Source organism: Protopterus annectens, chromosome 5.part0 (assembly GCF_019279795.1).
Source record: "Protopterus annectens isolate FY-2018-M chromosome 5.part0, PAN1.0, whole genome shotgun sequence".
In the NCBI taxonomy this organism is placed as follows: Eukaryota; Metazoa; Chordata; order Ceratodontiformes; family Protopteridae; genus Protopterus; species Protopterus annectens.
In genome coordinates this window covers 1,054,074,308-1,054,097,242 of record NC_056735.1, presented here as the reverse complement: position 1 = coordinate 1,054,097,242, position 22,935 = coordinate 1,054,074,308, and the positions used below count along the sequence as shown (strand labels likewise).

Below are 22,935 nucleotides of genomic sequence, written 5' to 3'. Positions count from 1 at the left end.
GACTTTATCTCATATTTTTGCTTGGTCCCTCATAAAATTTCTGATTTTCTGGTATTCACTGAGTTGTTTTTACAAAGCATATTGTTTTATTATTTTTAATTTGTGAATTAATTTGAAAACTTGTCCCTGATTTTGAGTCTTGCTGCCCACTATTTTTGGTTATATCACTGATCATACCTCTCAACTGTACTGACTCTATTGTTTTTTACTGGTTTTGCGGTCCAAATAATTGGGTACCACGATTCCCGAATGGCACCCCTTAATTTCCAAATTTCATAGGTTGGTACTAGGCTATCAGCCCTAGGGCCTATACAAGCCTAGCCATAACAACTCCCTGTATAGTTTTTCCTACAATATTTACTTCCATGGACCCCTGTCTAGCAGGGTGACTGACGTGATCCCTGGGGAGAATTTCCTATTTCCCGTCAAATCGTCAAGGTTCCTTTTGAAGAAGGCCAATGAGGCGCTCTGCTTGATATGTATGGGCAGTCTATTCCAGAGTCTGGGGAGTCTCTGGGTCAGGAACCTATCCCTCCAGCATGTTTTGTTGATTGTGATGACAAGGTTTAGATCCCTGGAGTGTATGGCTCTGAAGGGATTAGAATTTCTTTAAGTGGAGCATGTCTAACATCTCAGGGTTTGACATGGCCTTGTATGTTAAGCAGAGATTGCCTCTGAGTAGACGATATGCCACAGAGTATAGCTGGAGTTTTTTTAGATGGTCAGCACAGGGCATCTGCTTTAGGCCTCTGATTCTTTTAGTGAGGTATTTCTGGGGCCTTTCCAGCTGTTGCAAATGTCTTGTGAGGTACATATCAAATGAGGCATTGTATTCTATAATGGGTCTAATGAGGGATGAGTACAGTAGGACAATGACCTCCTTTTTTCTGGATGATATGCCCTTAGTGATGAGGTGTGCCACATAGAAGGATTTCCTGACTGTTGTGGTGATATGGTTATTGAAGGTGAGACCACTGTCCACCTGTGTTCCTAAGTCTCTTCATTGTGCCTAACTAAACTGAAACACAAACATACACATCTAAATTTGACCAAAATAGTACAAAGAAATGGTTTACCAGCCTGCATTATACAATACTGTCACAAAAAAATTGAAAATGCAAAAACATAAACAATCAAAAATCTGACTTAAAGAGATACAAATACAACAAACAAATTAACCATCCGATAAAGAAAAAATGCCAAATTAACAAAATAAAGTTTACAAAAACATCCTGACCAAGTAAAGGGATACTGAATGTAGCTAATAGTACCATTCATTGCTTATTTTAAAGAAATAATGGGGAATTATTTCCAAATCCCAAGTGAGAATGGTAAAACGTTTATAGTTCTAATAAATAAGATCAAAGGCAGGGAAGTGCCATCTTAGTCTGTTGCTACTAATACAAAACATGAAAAATACAACTCATAACACCTAGAGATCAGCTGACAACAGACTGACTTGCAGCAGTATTTTAAAGAGGGAAGCCACATCAGATGTTTGTGATCATTGCCTCTTATTTTCTGTCCAGTACAGTAGACCAGACAGTGCTTGTGGGTGTAGTTAACCCTAATTGAAAAAATGATTAGCATAATGAAGTATATATTACCAAAATAAGATGAGTGCCTCTTTTTTTTACCTGTTGAAGCTCCAACAGCACCAATGAGAATTGAAGGTAAGGCCATCACCAAACAACCCATAGCAGCAAGGAAGGAAAGTACCTGAGCATATGTAGCAGAAGATGCTGAAAGGACTCTCTGAAAATAAACTTGCCAAGGAATCCCCCCCAACATCTGTAAGGAGAGCAAGACAAATGTTATTTTTATGTTGCAAATATGGATGTACCTCATTTAGAAGTAGTTGAAATAACATGTGATTGTTCCACAATTAATTTACAATAGTCTGCATAATACATACCATTTCAATAGTTATACTGCATCTTTAAATAATGTATTATTTTTCTTAATTCCTTATAAAAGTGTTATTATAGATGGTGTTTAAAACCATAAATTATTTATCATATAATATTCAATGTTTGGTGTAGGTAGTTGCCAGCCTCAGCAACACATAAGATTCTGCTGCCTAATAAAGTTTGGGTGAGCATACCATTACCAACCAGATATTTAACTAGTTTTTAAACTCTCTGCCTTCCTAATATGTAATAGCAATAAATTCCATAACCTCCTGGTCCTATAATGTAAAATGTCCTTTGTAGTTTTGACTTACAGATTGATAATGCAACTAAAGCATGGTTGTTCCTCATGGAGGAGTGCTGTGAAAAAAAAATCTATCCCTAATAAGGAAGACATAAATTTATTTCTATAGCATTTATAAATGAGAAAAACACTGCTTGAAATATTTCTTTAATAAAAAGATAAACACAGTCATAACTGCTTTATAATTTTAGTCAGAAAAAAAATAATTTAATTCATCAGATCCTGCTGATGAGTTATCCTTAATTGCTGATGTTACGTTTTGTACCTCCCTATACAAAACATTTGGGCAATCATCTTACAGTGATACAGTCCTATCTTAATTATGCACTTAGGGTATTTGATGTCTCAAAGAATGAGTTACTAAATTTCCCTATGAATATGCGATGGTCAGAAACAGTTTTACTGTTAAAACGTACATTCAATCCTGATTGGCTAGCCTTCCTATATTATCTCTTATTTCCAACAGAAATACTTTTTTATTTTACACAAACAATTTGATGTCTCTCTTCATATGAGATAAGATTCCTTAATTAATTATTTTTGCCACAAGGAGCACATTTTTAAGATCAAAGAGTTGATGCAGTTATAAAGTATATCCCAATTATCTGCTATGTTCCTAACTGTTTGATCATGTCTCTTTCAATCAGCAAGCTTCTTCTTTATAGCCTCAAAATGTACTTGTTAAAATTTTCTTTGGAGAAATATTTCATCTTCCTCCAAAATGTATGGGCATCATTACTTCCCATTTAACACATAGATGGTCTGACTCAGATATTCTACATTTAACATCAAAACACTTAACCTTTTTATGAGTCCATATAACATCCAAGATGTTATCTCATCTTGTAGAATCCTTTATTTTTTATTGATAATTAGAAATAATACTCATCTCAACAACATTGTTTAGTTCACTTCTCCTTAATGTAGGAATTTCCCAGTTTATGCATGGTGCATTAATGTCACCCTCTTTCACTGCACACCTTCTGATAAAACCCCTTCATACTTCCAACCAAAATTTTTCTTCCAAGAGGAACTCTGGTTAGGATATGTACAGAACAGTGCCATCTCACATTTCTTGGTGCACTTGTTATAGTAACAACAATAAGTTCAACATCAAAAACAAATTGATTGCTACTGCAGCATGTCATATGAGATCTTAAATATATAGATAGACTAGTATCCATATTCCTGTTCCACGTATACACACACACACACACACACACACACACACACACACACACACACACACACACACACACACACACACACACACACACACACGCGCGCACTCAAACACCTTCTGCAAAAAGCAGATGTCTGTGTACATTACATTTATGACTTTCTATAAACCTGACAATAAATTATTTATTTGGCGATTTTACTGGGAAAGCCTGACTGGATAATATCCATTTTTAGCAGAGGCCCAGGGAGAAATGCTCCATTTGTTTACATTGCATTATATTTAGTTCTAGTTAAACACAGAGCAGTTGCATTTCTATTTACATTTATACACATAGTAGTTTCATTTACACATCCTAAGAAATAACACCATTGACCAAAAATCAATTTAAAAAAGCCACTGCATATTGCTGAAATCCTATATACCACCCCAAAAAAGAATGTCATTTAATAAATTCTCTAAAATGTCCTGAAAGTAACACATCAGATCAGTAATTTAAAACAACTACAAAGTAATACAGACAGATAAATGTACAAGCACATTCACCTAAATAACAATAACAAAGAAGTAAATTACAGCACGGGAAAAGCAACATTTTATTTCTTGAGATAAACCCACTTAACATTCACTCAGCTGCTAACATTATTGTCTGTGAATAACACATTGAACAATCTTACTTGTATGTACTAACTCCACAGATGTCTAGCCACCTCAGAGGCGCAAGGCCGCTCTACCTGCTGTAGATGGCTAAATAAAATTTGACCGTAGCAGCAACTGACAAAGCATAAAGTTACACTGACAAATCAAATCAGCTGACCAAAGAGGTGACAAAGTGGTTGATTGCATTGAAGGCTTCCATTTTATATATGGACCTGGTTAAATTTATCTAATGTACCTTTTATCAACGCCAACTTTATTGACACATTGTTATCTAAAGTTAATTTGACTGAAGCTTTTTTATTGACAGTTAATTTTATCTAAAATACTTAAGACAAAGAAGATGCACCAAAAATAAATGTTTTTGCAGGGGGGCAAGCCTTCATGCACCCCACACTTACCTTACTTAAATATACTAACTCCACAGTCATACAACCACAAAAACGTGAGATAAACCATGCACAGTGAATCATTGCTGTCCATATTTAAAATTTTCTGTAACTGTGCAACACAGGACTTAGTATTAATTGCATTTATTTAATTTAGCAGTATTATTACATTTATATTTGGAGAATTTTCTCTATCTTAAACATTTTAGATAAAATTAACTGTAGATAAAACTGCCTGTTAGTCAAACTAACTTTAGATACACATTGTCGGTCAAATTAACTTTTGAGAAAAATGTGCCTATAAATTTGGTGTCAATAAAAAGTGCATTAGATAAACTTAAGTAGATTCATATATATAAATAGTAATATATATATATGTATATATATATATATATATATATATATATATATATATATATATATATATATATATATATATATATATATATATATATATATATATATGTATATATATATATATATATATATATATATACATATCAACACACACATGTAAACACTCACAGAAGAGGATGTTAATGCTATCTCACTAAAATTTGTTCTAAAGTTCAGTTCTTGGCTAGAGTGCATTCTGTGTAGCATCTTTACATCACCACTGTGTCCATGTGGCTTTTTCTTTCTTCCACATCCCAAAGATATGCCATTAATTAATTTGTGATGCTACTGTGTGTGTGTGTGTGTGTGTGTTTGTGTGTGTGTGTGTGTGTGTGTGTGTGTGTGTGTGTGTGTGTGTGTGTGTGTGTGTGTGTGTGTGTGTGTGTGTGTGTTTCATGTTGGGCTAGCATACCATGTGACATAAGTTTCTCTTCCTTCTTTCCACTGAGTGTGTGGATATGGTCCTGCTACTTGTAACCGTGGATATGGATTAGGTAGGTAATCAGAGAATGAATAGAAGAGGAAAAAATGTTCAGCTTTGTAGTCAACTGGGCATAGACTCACATTCTGAGAATTCAATTAGAAACACTGCTGAACTGCCAATGGTAACGGAATGAAACAAGAGAAGTATGAAACACAGTCTTTGGTACACCTCCACGGCTTTAGTTGCACTCTTCTGAAGAACTTTTTTTTAAAAAACTTTTAAAACAAACTTTTAATAGAAACAGTGATAAAAAACAACCACAGTCAAACTTTAGCATGGAGAGCCGTAACAACAGATAAATGCTTTCGGCAATGAGCCTTCTTCAGACCATGATGTAACTAAAGCAGTGGAGGTGTACCGAAGACTGCTTTTCACATTCTGAGAATGGTCACAACAAGATTTGCTTTTGGGTCCTGAGGTAATAAAGTAATCCACTTGTGGGTGCACAGATTCATCCACAAAAATGACAGTTGTTTTCACATAGGATGGCTGCTTGCAGGTCATGGTTTATTTCTTTTTCTGTCTGTAATGTCTCCTTTTAGTAAAATGTTTTACTTCAAAACACTCCATCTCTTGGCGCATACAGTTCTTCCACTAAGATTGCTGAGTACCCATTGTCTCTCAGCTTGTGATATTTATATTTGTGTTCCCAGTACTCTCCTTCAGTGCGACTTTGTAAGATCTCTTTTCAGCATCACAGGATCTCTGGTACTGCCTGAGCTGGCAGTGAACCGGAGCCAGACATATGAACATACTGTCTCCATCAGTTCAAATGAAGTTTGACAATCTAAACAAGAGCAATACAGTTCATGTGCCAATCTCCACAGGTTATGATATTTATTAATTTATGTCTTTATTTATTTATTTATTTATTTGCTTCCAGTGGCGCCATTTTAAAAATACCAGTACTAAATCATGTCCTCTTGCCTCTGAGTTGGTCCTGCTGCCAGGCTGCTTGTCTTGCTTCCCTCTTGCTCCCTTGGGTGCTACCTCTATCTGCTTTTTGTACAGGAATTCCCTCCCATCTGAGTGAAGACATCCTTGGATAAGCTGCTCCCAGGCTCAATCAGCTCCAACTTAATGAAAGGGCTTAGTTTCCCTCCTACAAAGGAACGTCAGTGTATGTAGCTATACTGAACATTGCTGCTTGCAATTTATAATCTTGCACAGCATTCTACCACGGTGTGCATGATAGCAGCCTGCTGCAGTCTGCTGCTCCCCCCTCCCAGGTTTACATGCTACTCCATGTCCGCTTCCTTTGTAAACTTCTTAGATTAATTTTGACATAGCTGTAAATTCCTTTTAATTTATGGTACTACCTTCCTCCTTCACCACTTGGTGGCAGCATACACCCTGGAAAGTTCTGCACAACACCTTCACAGCCCTACAAAGTATACACTGTTCACTTTTCTCTCTGTTTCTCACTTGAGAGTCTGTGGAATTAACTTTCACTTCTCAAGGCTTGATCTGATGAACTATAGTATTCTTTAACATTTTTCCCTAGTCCAATCACTACAAAGATATAACCCTCTCCCTGCCTTTACTTGTATTCCAGCTTCTGTTCACTGATTGTTTTCTCTGAGCCATCTCTTCTCTTGGCTCTACCCGCTCCTTTTGCCCTGTGGGCTCACTCCGCTCCCCTACTCTACCCCCCAATTCCCACCCACCCCCAGTGCTCCTACACTTATCCTAGCCAAAAGTCTCCTCCACTTCATCTCTCCCAATCCACTCACATCTCCTCACTATCCCCTCCCCTCTCATCCTCCAATACTTTCTCACCCTCTACTCCATCCCAAACCTTATAACACTTACTCACTTCTAAACATCTCCCTCTTACACTCTCATAGTTTCTCTACATCCAACTACTTTTTCAATACCCTCCACCCATCTATTCATGTATGCCTACACCATACCATGCCTTCTCAAACTTTTCTCATCCCTTCTCTCTTCCTACTACTTCTAATTCCTCTATACCATGCTACCTCTTATTCCTCTTATGAACTACCCCCTTCTTTCCTATCTCCTCTTCACCATATCATCACCCTCAACACTCATTATCACTGTACCATATCTCATTTTCACACTATATCACCCTCCATAGCTCAGCTAAACCCACTTCTCTGCTTCAAACTAAAACGTCTACCTTCCTTAATGAAACATCATATTCCTAAAGCATTATTATACTTCCCACAAAACACTAGGAGTAAACCCAAACTCCTGCTCTCATTTCTCTTTAACTGCCTATGCCTAGCAGGTGACATACATCCCAACCCAGGACCTAGTACCAGCAACAATCCAACTCCCCCTATTACCACCCATATTACCAACCCTAAATATCTCAAACTCCTGACCATCAGTGCCAGAGTCTAAAAAACAAAATAGCCCACTTCCACGCTTGGCTATACCATTGCTACATAGTAGCTGTTTCTGAGACATGGCCTAAACCCAATATTTCTGACTCTGAAATCCTACCCCCTGGGTTTCAAGTTTTTAGACATGACAGCCTAAAAAAGAAGGGAAGAGGAGTGGCCTTAATCTACTCTAGCCTACTCTTCATCACTCCCTACCAAAATCATATTCCTCAGTTCAACAATGCTGAGCTAGTCATAGGAATTCTCCAAATAAATAAACACAAAAGCATCTGTGTCATAGCCCTCTAGATTCCCCCTGGAAACAATACAAATATACTTAAGGAAATCCTTCTATGGGCCTCAACCAATATTAAGTTTGAGACTTACAGCCTAGAAGATGTAAACATTGACTGGAACAAAATTGATAACAATAATCCCACCATGTTGATTAACCTATATAATTTCAGTCAACTTACAAATACCATTACCAGGCAAAATAAAACAACCCCCCAGGCTCCATACTTGACTGGATCCTAGTCTATCACCCTAATAAAATCTCCCATAAGGGCACCTTACCAGACTCCATTAGTGACCACTTGCCAGCCTTTGTCCATAGAAAAACTCCCTCCTCTCTTCACCAACATCAATATATCCATACATAAAACCTCACAACCTTTAACCCCACAACTTTCTCCAATTCTCTCAAACTAATAAACTGGAACAATCTAAAAACTCTCCTCTAGTCCAGGCTGTTGAACATTTCAACTCAACCTTCTTTGCAACCCTTAACTCTCATGCCCCCCTTGAACAAAACATATAAAAAACAACTCAGCCCCTTGGCTTACTAAAGACACCAAAATACTTATGAAATAAAGGAATAAAACCTGGAAACTTTACCATCACAATAAGAACCCAGATGCCCTTCTTAAACATAAACAACTCCGTAACCTAGCCAAAAAACATATTATACAGGATAAAAAAATCATACTATACTAAACTTCAATCTAATCATTCCAAAAATCCCAAACAATTCTGGAAGTCAGTCAACATTCGTCTCAACCCTGGTAACAAAAACAATCCTTGCCTTGACACTAGCAAGTCTGACCCAGATATAGCCATGCTATTCAACTCCTTCTTTATTAACTCTATAGCAGAACTCACCAAGACCTTCCCAAACAAAAACTCCTCCCCCCTACTCAAACCCTCTCCTCTACCATCCATTCCTTTCTCATCTCCCATCTTTCATCTCAAACCCATTTCCTCCTCATATATAACTAAACTCCGCTCTAAGCTTAAGCCAGGCTCCAATGCCCCTGACAACATCCCCTCACTCTTTCTAAAACTTGCAGCAGATGGCATTGCCATCCCCATTAGCATTCTCATTAACAGATCCATACAGGAATCTTATGTTCCTAAACTGTGGCATGCAGCCTTCATCCTACCCTTCCACAAAGGAGGCAAAAATAATAGTATCTCCAACTTCCAGCCCATAACCATTCTCTCACCTATTTCAAAAATGCTTGAGAAATGCATCCACCTCCACCTCATGCCATTCCTTACAAATAACCAACTCCTCACCCCAACTCAACACGGATTTCGTCCAGGCCATAGCACAATAACTGCTCTCCTCTCTTTCCCAGACATAGTAAACCACGCCCGTGACTCTGGAGAACTTGTATCCACAGTCCTCTTGACCTCTCCAGGGCTTTTGATACTGTCTCCCATTCCCATCTCCTAAACCACATTGCTAATCTTAATCTCTCACATAACACCCTTGCCTGGTTCAGCAGCTACCTCTCTGACCGATCTCAGGCCATAAAATGGAAAACTGGCACCTCAACCTTCCTCCCAACCCCAACCGGTGTTCCCCAAGGATCTATACTCAGCCCAATGCTATTTAATATCTTTATTAATGACTTCAACACAGCTATTCCTAACATCAATTAGTCCAGTATGCAGATGACTCAACTCTAGTCTGCTCTGCTTCTAACCTCCAAGTACTCCAAACAAAAACCCAAACTGCTTTTTCCACCACTGAGAACTGGATGCTTCAAAATCACCTTTCTCTAAATACCAACAAATCTAAAATTCTACTATTCTCTCCCTCTAAATCTCACCCTCTTGACAAAACATCCTTCAACATTATCAGCCATGCCACTCCACTATTGAAGTTGTTCCTTTTGCTAAACTTCTTGTGGTCACTATTGATGAACATCTCAAATCTGACACCCATATTCAGCTAAACATTAAGAAAACACATCAGAAACTTGGCATGCTGTACAGGAACTCCCATTTTCTATCCCTTTCCACAAGACAGACCCTGCCACTACCTACTTACTACCATCTCTGATGTATGGTGCCCCTCTACTAATAAACCTATCTTCCTCTATCTCCTCTAAACTGGAATCCTGTTACAACAAAATCTCAAAGTTTGCCACCAAGTCCAAGTACTCTATCCACCACTGCACACCTCTCCACCTACTGCAATGGCTAGAACTTTCCAACTACCTGGACTACCTCCAAATCATTACAGCCCACAAACTAATTTTTAAATCCACTAAGTGCCCTGCACTAACTAATATCTTACCACTATATACCCCTCACAGAACTCTAAGATCTGCTCACTAAAATCTCATTTCTGTAAACAAACCAAACCATCCCTCAGGTCAGCTTCTCCTATCCCTTTCCTTAGCCAAAAAATGGAACTCTCTTTCTCCCTCTCTAAGAATTTCTCAAAACTTTGATCATTTCAAAACCCAGCTCCATTCTTACCTCTCCAATAACAGGAAATGCACTTGCACTCTACCTACCTAATCCTGCCTAATGCATGAATACATACATATACATAAACTACCTTCCACCTTACCCAATAGGAGTTCAATCATATTTACTGTTTTCTTATAAATGTTTCTTTCATAGCATTCTCAGAAGATTTAAAACCTCAGTATAATGGTGACTCTGTATTATGGACCTCTAATTGTATTTACATGTAAATATGCACTGTATACCATACTATGTTGATATTCTACTGTGCTTATGTTTTACTACCTAAATTTTACTAACTGATTAATTGTTGCTATGTCTGCTATGTTTTGTGGAGCTTTTCTCCCCGGACCTCCACTGAAAATGGGCTCCTTGAGCCCAGTAGGCCTCCCCGGTCACCAAACTGAAAATAAATAAATAAATAAAATTTATTTTTTCAAATTGATAACTGATTGAGTTTTTGCAGGTCATTTGGATGGTGCTGGTAATTTTGGGGGTTCACATCTGTATGCAGGTCTAGAGAAGATAACCAAAGCATGTATTTGTTTCTTGGTGCTCATCTGCTGGGCATAGTCACAAAAGATGCAGACATACAGTTTCCCAAAGAAGGAATCAGAACATTCATCTCACTGCTGAATTATGCTCTATTCACTGCTAAAGATAGATATTGACTGAAGTAAGGGATGTACAAGTTTGCCTCCATGGTCTGTTTTTTTAATAGCAGATTGTAAAAGATCATTTAATAGGCAGCAAGCCAAATGTTAAAAGGAACCTAAAGGACTTTGGTCATTTGGGGACCATGTGATATTTTCAGGGTTTGTTAACATCCTGTTGATGCATCTAATACAGCTTGTGAAAAGTCTTAGTGCATGAAATAACAGCATAGTTATCAACATAGTTATCGACATATTGTTGATCAGAGGAAGATGCCTTAAATTCTCATTTACAAATGTTTGAATACAGCTATTCCAAAAGGGAGGACTCTTCATAGGTTCTCATAGTTAGCCTTAGATTCTTGTTTTTTGAATGTTTGACCGCAGCTTTTCAAAAAGGAACATCTCTTCATATATTTGTCACAGTTATACACAGCACGTGGGCTTACATGCTGAACAGCTATACAGACACATAAATATGCACTAATCTTTTTGTACAGTGAACATTTTTTCAGACTGTGATCAACTGCCCTTTCTATATCAAAAAACGAGTCTTTTTTCCCTTTCAGTAGTATAGTGCCTATATTTTTGGAAAAGAATACTTGCTTTTGTTTGTTTGTTTGTCTTACCCTTTGCAGTGCTCATTTAAGGATCATGCATTTCATGTATACAATATTCCTGTAAAAAACAAAACAAAATAACGTTTTGGGATAAGTGTGAAAGTCAAATAATTGTTTACAACAAACTAGATAGCTTTAGGGGTAGACTACTTTCTTTTTGGGTAATTCTAGTAGGATAAGCAAATTCCTCACAAGTAAAATAAAATCATATATTAAACTTTGCAGGCTTTTTTTTAGAAAAAAAAATACATTTACTGTACTTCCTACTACTATAATGACATACCAGTAAAAGAAAGTTATCAATCCATGAAGCAACATCTTCTGAATTCAGAGTCCCAAGCCATGGTTCTTGATAAACATACTGAACTGCAGTAAACCCGATATCAGTAACTGCTGGATTTCTGAGTGCATAGGGTATACTGATCCACTGTTAAAAGAAAATTCAGCTGTTGATGAGTCAACATTTTCTACAGAAATGCCAGAAGAGAAACATATATTATAATGATGGAAAAAGACCAAAAGTGCATCTATATTACCAATAGTGGCAGAGAAACCGTTGCATTTATCTTGCACAATAAAGTATTAACTCTGAATATCAAGCATGCCTTTTCTGTCATATACGTGATCAACTACTTTAAATATGGAGTCATATAACACACTGTAGCACTTTATTAAAATGGTGTTGTCATTAGTCTAGGTGCTTTATTTCTTCCAGAATGCAAAGTAAAGGTTATCACTTGAGGTATTCATGAACATGCCACAAGCAACTCTGAATATTTTAATACAGTTTTGTGTACTGCCTTCATTTATTTTACGCATGTCTGGGAAAGACTGTTGTAGTTGTAAATAACAGTGTGCGTGTTATTTCAGCAAGACACTGAACCAGGAATACTCTCAATTCCAGGCTGCCAGTAGTACCTTATACATTACAGTTACCATGTGCAAAGTAACCCACTATTACATAAACTGCATCTTCTATTGAATCATTCATTTATGTCTGTAATTTTACATGCATTTTTATGCTGAAATTTACACACAAATATACCTCTGTATTAAAATTACTAAGTAATTTCTTCTCTTCTGAGACAATTCTTTTGTATGTACATGAATGTGTGCACAAGCACGTGTGTGTGTGTGTGTGTGTGTGTGTGTGTGTGTGTGTGTGTGTGTGTGTGTGTTTATGTGTATGGCAGTTTGTGCTTATGGTTGCAAGGGCATGGTACGTCTCATATGACTCTGTGTGTGTGTGTGTGTGTGTGTGTGTGTGTGTGTGTGTGTGTGTGTGTGTGTGTGTGTGTGTGTGTGTGCATGTATATGGATGAAAGGGTGAGAATGTCCGTGAGTTCATTCGAGCAGGAAGGTGTATTTTCCATGGAATGCCTATGGATGTGTGGTGTGTGTGTGTGTGTGTGTGTGTGTGTGTGTGTGTGTGTGTGTGTGTGTGTGTGTGTATGTGTAAGTTTCTGTGGAGTACCTAAAAGGAATTCATCTGTGAATTCAATTTCTGGGCTGTCTGTGGTAAGTATAACTGACAGATGCTGTTTAGCACTGGTGATACTTGTGCGCAATTCAGAGACTTGCAAATTATCTGGTAATGTAGTCTTCCTCATTGCAGATAAACATGTTTCTGAATTGTATTTCCCATGATGATATAAAGTGCAACTTTTGACAGGTGCAATTTAAAAAAATGCAGAGATTTTTTTCTGACTCCCAGCCATTGTGTTAAAAGACTAGTTTCTTATTACACATTTGTAGTAACAACAATCAATGTGTAGGTACTGAAAGTTAAAACTTACCAGCCCAATAAAGATGCAAAATAACTGAACCACATCAGTATATGCAACTGAGTACAGTCCACCAACCAAAGTGTAAAATACTGCAATCAAGGCAGAAATAATTACCGACATGTTTATGTTGATGTCAATTATCACACTTAGGGTTGCACCTGCAAACGATAATACAGAAGTATTAATGGCTGTTACACATGAAATATAACATATAACCATCCAATACCTTCTATCAGCAGTTTAATTTCAAAACACAATGAAGAATGCTGATATGGTATGTGCAGCCTCCATTACAGAAGTCATTGTAATAAGTGAATGTGGTTGTTTCCCAGTGCCATTTTCCTCTTTTTAGCATTTAGGATGCCATTTGTAAACATTACTTCATAGTATATTTGCCTAATTTTAGCCACACTCTAGTACATTACAGGAATGAATCCATCCATAACACATTTTCTCCATATTTTGTTTTGCACACGGGGTCAGGCTGTTGCTTCAACTGTGATAATCATCTAGAGCCAAGGTTCATAGAAAATGTAATTCCGTGTTGATCCAGATATGATGTGTAACAACATCAGTTGAAAGAGAAAAAGAACTACACTATCAGACCAATGCAGAAATGCTATTATAACAGTAAACAAGCATTTATTGTGTTGTACTAGCTTAATTGGGCACCACAATATGTGCTGTCTGATAAGTGTCTAAAATATAGATGGCTGATGTCAGAAACGGGGCAGTTTTTTCATTGAAAATGTGCACATTCACTAGTAAAGCAGCCAATATGCCCCATTTAGTTTTACTTTATCTGCCATCATCTATGAAGTGAGAGATGCTCTGTCTGCTAAATAAAGCAAAACAATTATCACAGACTAAATGCTCTAGTTAGAACAAGCATCACTTGAATTATAAGTTTTCTGTCTGACAACTTGAAAATATTTGAATTAGACTTTGTTCTGAAGGAATTCCAAACTATACTGGTTATGTGATATAAAATTAATGCTGCTATCTGAACCAGCGGTCTAATTTTAAAAATGTTAAATGGTGATAAAAGTTCAAAGGGTCCCATTAGGAAACCATAATTGTTTAGTAAGCTGCACTTGCCACAAAAATGGCATCTTGGATAGACATCTCTTATATCATTACTCCTCTAAAAACTAAGGCAATCATTCAGTATTTTTCAATGTTTACTTTTCTATAATTTATGTAGTAATATTTGTACAACACTTCTTTATAAATTTTCTTCTCTTCTGTCTGTATTGCTCCCTGTCATTATTCAGTGTTACATATCACTTTCATCTTGACCATTCCTGCTGCACCCCATTACTGAACATACCCCTGTCTTAGGTCAAGGGTAATAAAGAGAAGGATCGATGTAGGCTTTGTGTATAGGTCTCTTCAGATAAAATATGTGCCCATTCCAACTAGACTTTATAGCATACCCCATCTCATTCACAAAGCATTTCATTTGTTTCTTTGCCAGAAAACAAATGCCGTCTGCAAATCACTTGTGTAGATACAGCATTGCAAGAGATGCATTCTAACATGTGGTCACTTACGCAAAAAAGAATGCAAAAAAGGGCTGTAAAATGAACATACACAACAACTTCCTTCCTTCCCAAACTGAAAATGCCCTCACCAAAGGGAACAGAAACAGACGCTGTTTAATCTCTACCTGCTTCTGATCATGATACCCAGGAAAATATCAAATTAGAGTAACTAAATATCAAGCAGTACTCATACAATGTTACACCTTAGAGCTGCTTCTTGTTTTATTTTCATTCATGACATGTCAGTTTAGAACTGAATCATACTAACAATATATCTATTATAACTGACTCTGTTTTGCACAGTCATCATTTGATGGGGCAGGTCATGATAGTTAGCCATTTAAATAGCTCCCCTTTCATCAAAAGCTTAACAAAAATTATTTAACCACTTCATTATATATTATGACTTGAAATACACTCTATTAAATGATTATGATATATGTGTGTGTGTGTGCGTGTGTGTGAGATTATGTTGTAGCTGCAGCTGTTTTTAGAGGTGGTAATGATGGTGGTATGTACGTGTGAGAGAGACACACAAAGAGAAATAATACAGTACCACAATCTTGTTTGTGCCTACGTTAGAAAATGCCATTAGTATATTCTATAGGTTAGTCCCAGATGGACTGACACAACTAAAGTAAAGTAACATATTTCATGACAGCAAATAAAAACAGAACTGAGGAGCTGGCATCACAATCTAAATTTGATCTTATGAATGTTTCTAAACAATCTTTGCAGTTTTCTCTGTATTATATTCCATATCTTGTGAGACTATGCACACTATTTTCTTACAGCCTCAGTGGAAAGTGGTCATTTTTTTTCAGAGACTTTTTATTTACTTCTATCACATAAATGTCTTTTGCTTCTTGCATCTTCTCACTGGGAGAAATTTTTCATAGCTGTAAGCAACTTCATAATTTCACTTTCCAAACTGAAAATGCAGTATAACGGATATAGTGTATTCTTCTCTCATGTTTCCCTATTATTGGCACTCACTTTGTTTGCCTCTTTAAAGTCTTTTCTGATTATCTGACATGGTACGTAAGTGTTACTAATGAAACATATAATTTAACTTATTTTTTTCAAAGACAGAAATCTTCAAAATATTTTAAATATTTTGTTTTCAAACAACTAATGTAGAATGAACTTTGTGCATACAGCTTGACCTAGGTTCTGCCTGTTGCCCACAGTTTTCTAATTGCTATTGTTCTGAAATACAAAGTAGACTTTTTTATTTTGTTAAATACAGTCAGTGAGTTACAAACTGCACTTCTTTTTTTTTTTTTTTTTATTTCAAACTTTTTTCTTACCTAATGCTGACAGGATAGCAGCTGACCAGAACATCTCTCCCATTAATGCAGGGATGAAAAGGAGCCCCACCATACGCTTGCCAAAAAGCTGCTGAAAAGGATCTAACATGGTCACATAACCCTTGGAACGCATTGGTTTTGCAAAGAACAGACCACCTAAAATAAAATGAAAGATATGCCAGTAATGCTGTATTTGTATTCTATTCCTCTTTGAAAAACTATATAGAAAATGTGTTTATCCTGTCAGCAAACACATTTGTAAATAGCAAAACACTGGTGTATATTAATATAAAACTACCACAGTAATGTTGTACAAAAAAGAAAAAACACCAAGGACATAATGTATTATTCCATTCAAGTTCCGACTGCAGATGTCCTCTGTGATGCTATGCTGATGGGTAGCATTTCTTCTGTTTGTTTGGCTACTGTTTTGCTAAACTTTGTAATTAAAAATGTTATTTTCATGTATGATTTTTTTCGACAGTGCTACCACAATTATTTTTTTTTTCAAACTAAAATAATGTTTTGTTTTGCCATATTGGTAATGTTCTCCATTAGACTCAGGACTGTCTTAAATGATATTCATTTTTCTAGTATGTAGTTAAGGAAATCAAAGATGTTCAGACCATGTCACTGTTTTAATATACTATTACCAAATGCTTCATAAATATGCATAATATAGGTAGAAAGTCCATAAATTAAAGTGCATCCTGCAAAGACATATCAGTATGCTTCAGCATAAAGACATCTCTCAGTCTGCATTTCCCTGATGGCATACTTTATTGATCCAGCCTCCTCTGTGTACAGTATTACTTAAATAAAGAAACCACAACTAGTCTAATACCACAATATCATCATAGCCTTGGAATAAACAACAAGCAACAGGTTAATTATCAAGTCAGCAATGACATGCATAGCGGCATCTAACTATACTACCCAATTCTAGCACACATTACATACTTGTTTACATCATTCGCATATATCCACAGTCACAGCACAGGTCTTGTGCATTGCAGGTGACATGTTCCAATTACATGAAGTCTTTATGAAAGAGTCTGGACATAAAATGTCTAGATCAGTTCTGAGACAACAAAGACTGTGAATTTTAGCCATAACACATCCAGACAATGCCTCTTATGCAAAATAACATCTCTGACTATTAGACATACAAATTATCAACATTGCTGATGATTACAAAATAATGACTCATACACTTGCACAGCAAACTAAATTTTAACTTTTACTTTCTCTTAATTTTACTTCTAAAACATTTACATGATGACTTTTTATTTGAATAAAGGCTATACTAAATATATTGTACACTAAAGAAAAGTTACACAGCATGCATTAATTACACATTAAGACAACACATGCAAAGATAAAATCAGAGCAAAAAATACAAAATACTTATACTCGCATACATCCAGACATCACACAGAACTGCTTAACCAAACCCATGAGTTCACATACACAAACATGCATGCATGCACACACCACACAAACACACGTGTTTTTGTGGTGTGTGTGTATATGTGCATGCACATACAGCCACACATACACAAACATATATATGCATGGGTATGTATATAGATATATATATATATATATATATATATAGATATATACACATGTGTGTGTGTGTGTGTGTGTGTGCGCGCGTGTGTGTGTGTGTATGCTTGTATGCATTTTGTAGATGTATGCATTTATATGTGTAAATGTTTTATATATGTAATGCGTACAGTACATCTATCTGTGTGTGTGTGTGTGTGTGTGTGTGTGTGTGTGTGTGTGTGTGTGTGTGTGTGGTGTTTATTTAGAAATAACCTCCACACCTCAACCTCACAAGTTTCTCTCATTCAATATGCAGACAATTCAATGGTGATATGTGCTGCTTCCTCTATTCAAGAACTTCAAATTTTAACACAACAATCCCTTCTAGCAGTTGAGACCTGGTTTACAAACTCTCAACTAATTTTAAACCCTCAAAAAAACAAACTTATGATTTTCCAACACACTAAATCAGCCTCACCCACTAACACTTTCAACTCTGTATCATTAAATAACACCATCATCTCCCCATCATCACACACCAAACTTTTAGGAGTCAAAATTGATTGCAACTTAAAATTTGATATTCACATTTCCCAAACAGTAAAAAGGTAGACAAACAAAAAACTTGAAACATTGTATAGGAACAAACACTACTTCACTAAAAATACTAAAGCTACCATTGCCTAATCTCACTTAATCTCCACACTGCTGTACACAGCTCCCATACTGACAAATATAAAACAATCAGAACTAGAAAAACTTGAATCCTGTTATAACAAAATTGCCAGATATGCTACAAACTTACCAGCTAGAGCTCACCACTGTATTGCATTCACGCGATTCATCTGGCTAGGCTCCCCCACCTCATTCACTGCAACCAGTTAACATGGCTCATAAAATCCTCTATGAACCTGAGAAAAAACCTGCCCTACAAATATTACTTCAATCATATGCTCCACTAACAAACATCACACAAAAATCAATACAACCAAAAATCAAGCAGGAGTTTCCTTCTTCTCAAATTATATAGGAAAAATCTGGAATGCACTACCGAAAAACATTACAACTGTTACATCAGTAGCCCAGTTTAAAACAGAGCTAAAAACCCACTTATTCAATAAATGGCTGTGTCCTTGCTCTGCTCCAGGCTAATCTTTCCCTCTGACTATGCCCCTACATTTGCTTCACTTACTGACTAAAACATCTCCCTCTGTCTATTCTATTACCTATGCCTCCTTGCATACTAACATTACACAGTACTATATCACTGTAGAGCTGATGACATATTAAGACTAGACATTTCAATTTCTTTGTAAACTATATTCAGAAATTGTGTAATGCCATATTGGTGTCTCTATTTACACAGAAATGTATAATGAGGTAATGTCTCTCTAGTTACTGTTTAATCTTTTGATTTTTATTGATTTAAAACAATAAGTGAGAAGGTCACTGAAAAACAAATCAGTAAAAACAAAATGAAAACTCCAGCAAAGCTAGAACCTCCACTGAGTGATCTCCCAAACCTCTTGTATCAGAGGCACATGGGATATATGCAAATGACCCTTATGAACATCAGGTGTTTCAGCTAATTGGCGATTCTGAATGCCCATGACTTGCTTCGTCGTTTTAATGGACAATTCAGGCCAATAAAGCCAAACCTCACTAGCTGTGGATATACATATTTCGGCCTTGTTATGACCTCGTCAGCACAGCACAAGCAGAGTGTTTTGCGGTGACCCTAATGAAAATGAACATCAGCTGGGTATAAAAGCCCTGTGTTTCTTATGCTTAGTCAAACACTCTGCTTGTGCTGTGCTGATGAGGTCATAACAAGGCCAAAATATACATATCCACAGCTAGTGGGGTTTGGCTTTATTGGCGTGAATTGTCCATTAAAACGACACAAGTCATGGGCATTCAGAATGCCAATTAGCTGAAACACCTGATGTTCATAAGGGTCATTTATCCCATGTGCCTCTAATACAAGAAGTTTGGGAGGTCACTCAGTGGAGGTTCTAGCTTTGCTGGAGTTTTTATTTTGTTTTTACTGATTCTTATTGATTTGGTTAAAACTTATCCTGTACTAGCTAAACTTAGTAATCCATTAATCAACCTTTATGTATAGCTGCTTTTCCAAACTGTGTCTATGCTAGTATTTTAGCTTCTTTGTTCTGTATATACTACTGATATATTGCATTTCTGCATGTTCAACGTGAAGCTTTTCTCCCCGGGCCTCAGCTGAAAACGGACGTGTTCAGTCGGACTTTCCCTGTAAAGAAATGTATAATAAAAAAATAAAAGAATTTGCTAAAACGAATTTCACCCTTACCTAAGACCAGGCTTAAAGCATAACCAAAGGGAGCTTGAGCTTGAATCAATCCGTACCCTGGCACATATACTGCTTCTGCTGTCCCGTTTATATAACCACCTCCTACCCAGGTAGCTAGAAAAGACAAACAAAGGGAATAGTTCACAAATCAGGGGAAATGCACTAAAGCAAATGTTGGTGAATTAACTCTGATCAAAGAGAAGCAGACGTTTCAGCTTTTTAAAACAACAAAATTAATGAACTTAGACGCCTTAATCACACTTCCGCTTGCTGTACTGTGTTTTAATGAAATACTTGCAATCAAGGTAATGAATATTTGCTTACATGAATGGCCTTTAAAAATAAAGAAACAACAAAAAAAACGTTTCTTTAGGCGCTATGTTTGTACTATATGCAGAGTCATGCCTTACAACATCAAATAGAATGCCGGCTACAAAATATTACGTATAATTTTAGGAGAGTATATTAATACTGAAAGAGATAAACCACTGAAGTTATATTTAGTTGGGAGTTATGCAACCACGCACAGTTAAAAACTGAGGTATTTACTGATGAAATAAACTTTTCTAATAATGCACGCAAACTTAATATTTTCCTTGTTGCAGTTCATTATATCAGAAAAAGACTCTGGGATAATACTAAAGCAAAAAGGGGGACACAGCAGTGAAGATCTTTCTTAAGTGCCAAAAAAGCTCACCAGTCATAGTAAATCCTCCAACCAGTAGTCCTATGTCTCGCCCTCCCACCATAATGGCTTCGCTGCCGCCCATGCCCTCCGCTTCTGTGCGCTTGTTTTTCCTGGCAGCCCAGATTCCAACAGCGAGTATCAGCAGGTAAAAAAGAATGATAGCTGCCACCCCTTCCGCATGGATTGCCATCTTCTGTAAGGCGTGCTTACTGTGTTTTCCGCTCAAATATTACTGCATTTAGACTTTGGGAGAGAAATTACATCAATTATTAAGGATCTGCTTCTCTTTACAATGTGAATTAACAGTAGACAAAATGGGTAACGTGCATAGTACTTCATTAAAAGACCCTGCAAATATACAGCACTTCGAATTCCCTATATGGTACATAAACATAAAGACACGAACTGTGTGTTTAACAACTGCAGGCTATTATATATTTACTGCTAGTTAAATTATATGAAAATATAATTTACTCAAAGAAAGTTTACGATTTGAAAGTTTTACATCGATAAATGTAGAGCTAAGGCGCTGCCTTAGACATATGATTGGTTGCATTATCCCATGTACAGATTTGTCTCGGAATACACCAACTGTATAGCAACTATATCTATGTCACTAAATCTACCGCTGATGATCTATCGACAATTTTATGTCTATGTAGATAGGCGCGCACACACACACACACACACACACACACACACACACACACACACACACACACACACACACTTTAAGACAGTCACGTCAATAAACTAGAAAACAGCCTTGCCTTAATATTATGTTGTCTGAATCAATATAACACATTCATAGATGGGAACTTTGAAACCTTCCCTGGCTCCCCACAACACAAGGCAATGAAAAAAAAAATCCCAGTGAATGGAGAAAACTCTGGGAATGGATAGATACCTTCGTGTTTAACGCAGCGCCTTCCAATTCAGGACCGCGGACAGCGCCCATTCAATAGCCCTGCTACTGCTTCAAGGGCTGCAGCAGCGATCCCTTTACTGGGAAGCTGTCAGGTACCCCACGGTTACAAAAGGCTGTATGCCAACTCACCAAACTTACCCGCAACGTTCAGTTCACTTTCTGATAGACAACAGTATCCCTGGATGAGAAATTAAACTACTCAAATTCGTTTACAGTAAATTATTCCAGTTCTTGCAAGTTCTACCGTTTACTCCACTCTGGGAAAAGATGTCCGCACCCCTCGAAGTCAGTAGCCTTTACAATCTGAAGCGCTGGCTAAAGGCGCCGCAAGTGACAATATTAGAAAATTGCTTTTAGAAACTTCAAAATTTGACAGCAGGTGGTTCGAGTGAAAAAGATCACATAAAGATAAATTGGTGAATAGAAAACGTCGCAGAAATTAAACCACCAAGAACTAAAATGCATCAGAAGAATGGAACAACACATTTATAGCAGATGCACAGTCTGTGTTATATCACAAATAGCGATACCAAATCCAGGCACATCAGGACTGACTTTTAGAAGCAAATGAACGTGACACTTTCCGGAAGACCTCACCTGACGCCAGAAATGTTACCTAACTGGACTTAACGATACATAAAGTAATAATAAAAGTTCTTTATAACCGGTACCACGCAGTCATTTGTGGAAGGGAAAGACGTCAGGAAGAACGGAACACCCGGGGTTGATTTATGAATAGGAATGTCACCCGGTGCAAATTACAAAAATATTCCATTGAAGTCGTGCAAGGCTTAGACAAAAATAGCCTCAAGTTGCATTAATTGGAGTGGTCTTGACGTAAGATGCAGTTTAAGGAATTCAGTCAATCAGCGGGAGATATTCTGTCACTTTTCTTCCTCTTTAAGACGGACAGATATTCAGCCCTACAATGCCTGGCGCGCTATGACTGACTGACGTTCCGGTCAAACACCTCGATTTGTTCAGTGGTTGAAATCCAGGATAAAATGAGAGAATTAATCACAATTTTGTGTGTGGCTATTTGACTTAAAAATATATACAAAAATTGTCCTTACAGTGACAGTTCATCGAAA

General features: G+C 36.9%; 1 protein-coding gene across 2 annotated transcripts in view; it reads right to left on the bottom strand.

Annotated features, from left to right (window-relative positions):
* Window positions 1–22,735, bottom strand: part of SLC5A7 (solute carrier family 5 member 7) — a 57,710-nt gene extending 34,975 nt beyond the window's left edge. Inside the window, exons 1-7 of one of the 2 annotated variants that reach the window (XM_044070945.1) lie at window positions 21,824–22,735; window positions 20,926–21,159; window positions 20,229–20,342; window positions 16,349–16,504; window positions 13,504–13,652; window positions 11,991–12,134; window positions 1,638–1,791 (exon numbers count right to left, since the gene is read on the bottom strand). In XM_044070945.1, coding sequence (XP_043926880.1) covers window positions 1,638–1,791; window positions 11,991–12,134; window positions 13,504–13,652; window positions 16,349–16,504; window positions 20,229–20,342; window positions 20,926–21,106 — 898 coding nt within the window. In that variant the 5' untranslated portion in view covers window positions 21,107–21,159; window positions 21,824–22,735. The remainder of the gene's footprint in view (window positions 1–1,637; window positions 1,792–11,990; window positions 12,135–13,503; window positions 13,653–16,348; window positions 16,505–20,228; window positions 20,343–20,925; window positions 21,160–21,823) is intronic. The other variant, XM_044070944.1, reaches the window with a different exon arrangement.
* Between the last annotated feature and the right edge of the window lie 200 nt (window positions 22,736–22,935).